This window comes from Protopterus annectens, chromosome 2.part0, assembly GCF_019279795.1.
Source record: "Protopterus annectens isolate FY-2018-M chromosome 2.part0, PAN1.0, whole genome shotgun sequence".
Taxonomy (NCBI): Eukaryota; Metazoa; Chordata; order Ceratodontiformes; family Protopteridae; genus Protopterus; species Protopterus annectens.
Genome location: NC_056728.1, coordinates 61933907 through 61940122, shown reverse-complemented (window position 1 = coordinate 61940122; position 6216 = coordinate 61933907). Strand labels below are relative to the sequence as shown.

At 41.1% G+C, this 6216-nt stretch overlaps 1 protein-coding gene across 1 annotated transcript in view; it reads left to right on the top strand.

The window, feature by feature from the left end:
• Positions 1 to 373: 373 nt before the first annotated feature.
• LOC122792700 (1-phosphatidylinositol 4,5-bisphosphate phosphodiesterase beta-2-like) overlaps positions 374 to 6216 on the top strand; it is a gene marked incomplete at its 5' end in the record, with an annotated part of 275305 nt that continues 269462 nt past the window's right edge. The window contains 2 exons of the mRNA XM_044060285.1: positions 374 to 382; positions 5328 to 5405. Coding sequence (XP_043916220.1) covers positions 374 to 382; positions 5328 to 5405 — 87 coding nt within the window. The remainder of the gene's footprint in view (positions 383 to 5327; positions 5406 to 6216) is intronic.

Sequence of the window (6216 nt, the reverse complement as noted above, 5' to 3'; positions counted from 1 at the left end):
TTTAGTGCTTGAATTAACATTTCCTGATTGGTCTTACCTATCCCATGGCTGATAATTGTATATTAGCCCTAATGAGAATAAATGTGATCACACTATATATAATTTGAGGGGACTCATGTAAGGGATGCAGCATTTAGGAACTGCTTCTATCCATTAGTGGCACAAGGGGCAATCCTGGAGTACATTTTTTATTACCCATCCTTAGATCCAAGTTGCATTTGAAGATGAACTGGGATGAACTTTGTTTTACTTGAATGGATAGTCTGTTCTGGATATATATCCATCTCTCCACAACATTCAGTTTAGATACCTGAACTGAGTATTTCTGATGCCATTTGACTTGCTGTTGTTCAGTAGGTCCATCTGTATTAGGTGGGAGGATGCCCTGTATGCCAGGCACGTCACCTCTAAGCACTCTGTAGGATACTGAGTATAGTGATAAATCTTTGAAGTGGTCCATGCAAGACCTATTGTTTAGGACTTGTATCCTTTTAGTAAGGTATCTCTGTGGGTATTCCAATTGTTGCATGGGTCTGGACAGATACATGCCAAAGTGGACATTATACAAAATGATTGACCTAATCAGGGCTTTGTAAAGGGGACAATAACATCTCTAGATTTAGTCACAATCAATTTGTTTATAAGCTGTGCTATATATAAAGATTTTCTTATGACTCTGGGCATGTGTTGGTCAAAAGTTAGGCCACTGTACACACAAGTTCTCAAATACTAAACAACTGGGTCAGTTCTCAGGGGACATTGCCAATTTGGCAGTTCACTGGAGTAGATGACTTCCCAAAGGATATGATAATGTATTTCTTGGAGTTTAGTTTCAATTCATGATTCTGGCACCAGTTATTGTTTGGGACAAACCTTCCTGCATGATGGTTAGATCATTTGGGGATTCAATAACTGCTGCTAGCTTGCAGTCATCTCAAGCATAGTCGGCCAAAGCCCTTTGGTATTTCCTTTTACTTTTGAGATGTATATGCCAAACAGAAAAAGTCTCAGCACCGAATCCTGGGGGACTCCAATGGTGACTGGAATCCTGGGGGACTCCATTGGTGACTGGTCTCTTCCCCTGTTTTGATCTCCTCCATCCTGTGAGTGTATTATTTATTTATTTATTTAACATTTGTTAACCGGGAAAGTCCGACTTGGAATAAAGCCAATTTTCAGTGGAGGCCCTGGGAGAAATGCTCCAGATGCATGTCTTTGTAATGTGAGAGGAATCCGGAGCACCCAGAGTTAACCCACACGAACACAGGGAGGACATGCAGACTCCACACAGAAGGCACCCCAGCCGAGAATCGAACCAGAGAACCTCTTGCTGTGAGGCGACAATGCTACCGTTGCACCACTGCGATGTCCATTTTACATATTAACCTGATTGTATTAAATTATATTCCTTGCATAATACAGTACCACTTGTTAGAGTGTTTTAAATTTGTAGTTTGGAACAGTCTTCTAGTAAACAATGAAACAAAATGTATGAACCAATAATAACAAAACTACCCATTTCAGAGATTTTCAACCATAAAAGGCTGCTCAAACTTCTGTCATTACAATCCACCAATATCAGTTGTTGTTGCTGTGTCTTTCGGCTTTTCCCGGTTAGGGGTCGCCACAGCGGAACTCCGGTCCACTAATGATTGGTAGTTGATTTTTACGTGCCGAGTTACCAGCCCTGACACACAACCTTCAACGAAGGTATGCCCATTCATGCATGTTTCCACGCAGAAGACGCTCTAGCTGAGAATCGAACTGGAAAGCGTCTTACTGTGAGGTGACAAACCTACCGCAGCACCACCACCAATCCACCAATATCAGTAAATATGTAAAATCTCTGCAGAAGTAAGTCATCTAAATAATTCCACATTAAAGGGATCTGTAACTAATGAAAATGTTGCTGCTAGCAAACAAGTCATTGTTTCATCTACAAATACATTGCTTGTTGCCCTTGAAGAATAAATTACCTATGCTACATTAAAAAATGATAAGCTAGTAATTTTCCAGTGGGGAATAGATAGCAAACTGATAACGGGTTCATAGTTACTAGGTAACTCCTCCAAAGGAGGACATTCATAGGACTGCAGCATCCAGTACAGTATCAGTGATCCATCTGCATACTGTGGGAGTAGAACCCTCAGCCTTCTGCATCAAAAGCAAGTATACTACCTGTTGTTAGTTTAACTTCCGCGTGCGAATCCACATTAGCGTGAAAACTCCACTTCATTCATTTGTCCTGACAGGTCTTGCAGCTGTAAAAGTGGTGGGGTCTGCCCCTCCCCCTGGCTCTATGGTTCCAGTGCCCATGTAAGCTGGACTGACAACAGCCCAGCAGAGTTAACTCTGGCCTTATTAATCTTAGATATGCATACATGCTGTGCACAAGGTATTGCATGCTGGAGTATGATTGAGGCATGGATGATGCTTAAGTGTATTTAGTAGTCAAATGCAGATTGCCCAGAGTAAGCTGAATTAATTTACACCTGTAGGAGGTTATCTTCATGTTCACTAGCTTAACATGGATGAGCCTCATTGGCGTAAGAACTTAAATGAATCTCAGCTTGTGCCTACTGGCCTCAATTCACCATTTTAGGTTTCAATGGGTTCTGAGCTTCTGTGACAGTTCATGACAAGTGCAAACAAAGTAAAATCATTTATTGACAGGGATAAGTATAAATAATCAGGGAAAGCAGCATTATAATTCACTGTGATCTATTTAACAGCTGTGTATATTTACTGGTAGGACATATCAGTTAATAATATTTTGATGGTTGCTGTGAACATAGGTCATGGCAGAAAAATCTGCAGACAATGCATGGTAATTTTTTAAATCATATCTCTATGTACAAATAACAACACCTGTCACAGGTCACATTAACCACATGTTCACATACTTCTTCGTATGTTTGGTACCAGAACCAGACTTGAAGTGTGATGAGGCTGACAGGTGGCTTTTGCCAATGACCCCATAACTTTCATGCCCATGACCCAGCCTGTGGACACTGGCACGCAGTTACAAAGTGTACCGGCAGGACCCCCTGTACTACAGCAGAAGCATAATTCCTTCAGCAGTGGCAGCAGCTCTTACACATTTTTACAGTTGGGGGACGCCACTCAGCACAACACCTGCTTTGTGTGCAAAGTCTGAAACCCTTGATGAATACCCTTTCAAGTCCATTTACACACATGGCAAATGCAATACTTCTTACTCAAATCTAAAAACACAGACTATCTAAGGGAGCAAAAAAAAAAAGAGACAGAGAGAAAACCAATCCTTCTGTTGCAAGTAGTTTGTGCTCAGTAACAGTCAGCACATCTGCTCTGGGCACTGCAGATAAAAATGAAAGTCTGTCACAGCAACTGCATTTCAACACTTGTCCCCTGCTGGTATAACTAGCACTTGTGTAACTTAACCTTCAACACTGTACAAATGTTATGACAACATTTCTATTGCTGAAACTTAAGAAATGTCTGACGTGCAGTGTGAGCTGACCATGCAGCACAAACCACAGCCCACATGTAACACATCATGCATCAGTTATAATCTTTGTAGCTGTTTTTCTTCCACTGTAGTTAAGTGAATGTCATGGTCCATAGCTGTGGACTAGATGCCACCTCTTTGCCTCCGCAGATGTATACCATGCATTAGACTGTGGGAGATGTTGCTCTGCTTCTGACATCGAGCAGCCACTGTCACTATCATCAGTGTTGGGAGCAATGACAGGGGGAGCTGTACAGCTATTATTGGGTATTGACTGTGTCAGTTGTGCACCAGGCCAATACATGATTATGTTGTGCAGAATACAGCAGGCAGTAAACATCCTGCATGCAGTAGAAGGGTCATACCCTTGACTCATTCAGGCAACAGAAATTCACTTTCAACAGACTAAACACTCTCTCAATGACTCTCTGTGCCTGGGAGAGGGTGGTATTGAACTGCTCGAAATGCTTCTCAGCAGCACTGGGGGGGGGGGGTTGCATACTGGTCTCATTAGCCTGCATCATCTGAAAAACAAAAGAGGAAGGGGACACATAAAAAGGGGGAGGCATAATTACTCAATACTATGTGTACCACTCTATAGACAGTGAAATACAAGTGCTTTGCTGTAACAAACTATATGGTCATGTGGAACTCTACCGTGCAGGTAGAGGTGCTAGAGTGAGTCTTTGTGACAATATGCTGGGCCAATGTGTTGGTGATGCACCTCTATACATCACACATTTCTTGGCAGTTGATGGAATAGTAGCACTTCCTTTTCTGGTACTATTCTCATTGTGGTCCAGATGGGTCTTAATGGCAATATGAGTGCACTATTTCACATCAAGATCCTCAGTTCAGAAAAGTGTGAAAACCCACAGAAGGCATGCATGCATGGTACTGGATCAGTCATGAAGTGATACCAGGAAATAGATGTACTGATCCATATTTGTATGTCTAGGAACTGCTGAAGTATCTCCAAGACAAAAGCCTGTGAGATACCCATTGGGTCCCCTGTTTCTCCTGAAGGTCTCCATGGCAATTATAGTGGTACCTTGGTATCCACAAGTATAGTCAGGTTACACATCCTCCAGCCTCTATCTGTGGGCCATATCAACTCACTAAAGTCTATACTATGTCCCTCTTCACTTTAAATTCATCAAAGTCTTCCTGATCAGCAAAGGTCAGATAGGTCATCCTTTGCCTATGTCACTGTCTTCCTCTTGACTGGCAGGTGCCACTAAATACATCCAGTTTTGGCACAAATGAAAAGAGCACCTTAGTATGGAAAACAGCAGAGCCAGCAGCAAAGCCAAGGATGTCTGTCAAGTAAAACGTAGATGAAAAAGGCATGACTTTGCTTACTGTGCAGATAGGCATGAAAAAGTTGCTGTGAATCACACTAAGATCCCGAGTGTTATGAAATTATGTAAGATTTCACAGATTGTTCAAATATTTCTCCTTTACTTCTCATTAGACCTTCATTTGCTTACTGCTTTCTTATACTACTTTAAACTGCTGTGCGTAAAGGCAGCTGCTGTCTCCGAATCATGCCTTAGATGAGCTTAGGTGCAAAAGGTGCAAATTCCTGTTAAGTCTAATTCCAGCAGTTATAAATACGGCCTCGGAGCTGCTTCCAGTGGGGAAAGAAATGCAAAAGTTAATGTAATGCCATTAAAATGTGCAGATAAAAGATATGGTACACAGATGGAATTTGTATAGTGTTACTCCAAAAAACAATTGAATTGTATGAATGTGCAGAGCAGTGTTTAATTAGTGTGAGAAATGCTGCAAGAAGGAACTGATAAAGATTTTCTACTGACTGTTGCCTTCTCTTTAGGAAACTTCTAACACTTCTCCTGTGATGATGCGAGTTGACCCAAAAGGTTTCTATGTTTACTGGACATTTCAGAGCAAGGTAAGTGCATTTTATCATCGATCATGTCATTAATTTTCCAGAATACAGTGAATATGAAAATGAAAAGAACTCATAATAAACTATGCATTTATAGTGGCACTAACAATCCACGTCATTATAATTATCAAGTGACAACTCACTTTATTAATTATACATATCTTATAATGGATAGTCTATGGACACCATGGTGCAATGTGTGAGAGTCAAGTTACAGGAATCAAGGAGAAAGAATACAGAATATGATGTGCAGTACAGTCCACCTATTTCACAACAACCACAAACGTAGTCCTAAGGCAGGATGATTATAATTTACATGGAGCGTTTCTCCCTGGGCCTTTGCTGAAAACAGACTGCACTCAGTTGAATATACTGGTCAACAAATGCATGAAGCTCACACTGACCTTTTGTATGTTACTTTATGCACAGACTGATACTACTCATCTATTATAGCTGTTAGTCACAGGGAACCTGGGACACAATTTCTGAGTGATGGGGTAATTGCCTGTCAACTATACCTTGGGTACACTACCTCTTTTGGAAGAAATATTACTTTCTTCATAGCTTATATCATTACAGACATCAAGTTTCAGAAAAAGGGCAGAATCACATCTGCATAATAAGTGGGGAATTGGAGCACTGCCTATGGAAGGGTAATATAAGACTGACTTCATACTTACCATTTGCACAGACCACAGCACAGTGTGACTATATGGTGCATGATACACCACTTCTGCAACTACTTTTCACACAGAATTAGGGTGCAGTGTCTGAGCTTTAGTATCATGCAGACCACAGCAAAGTGTATGACTTT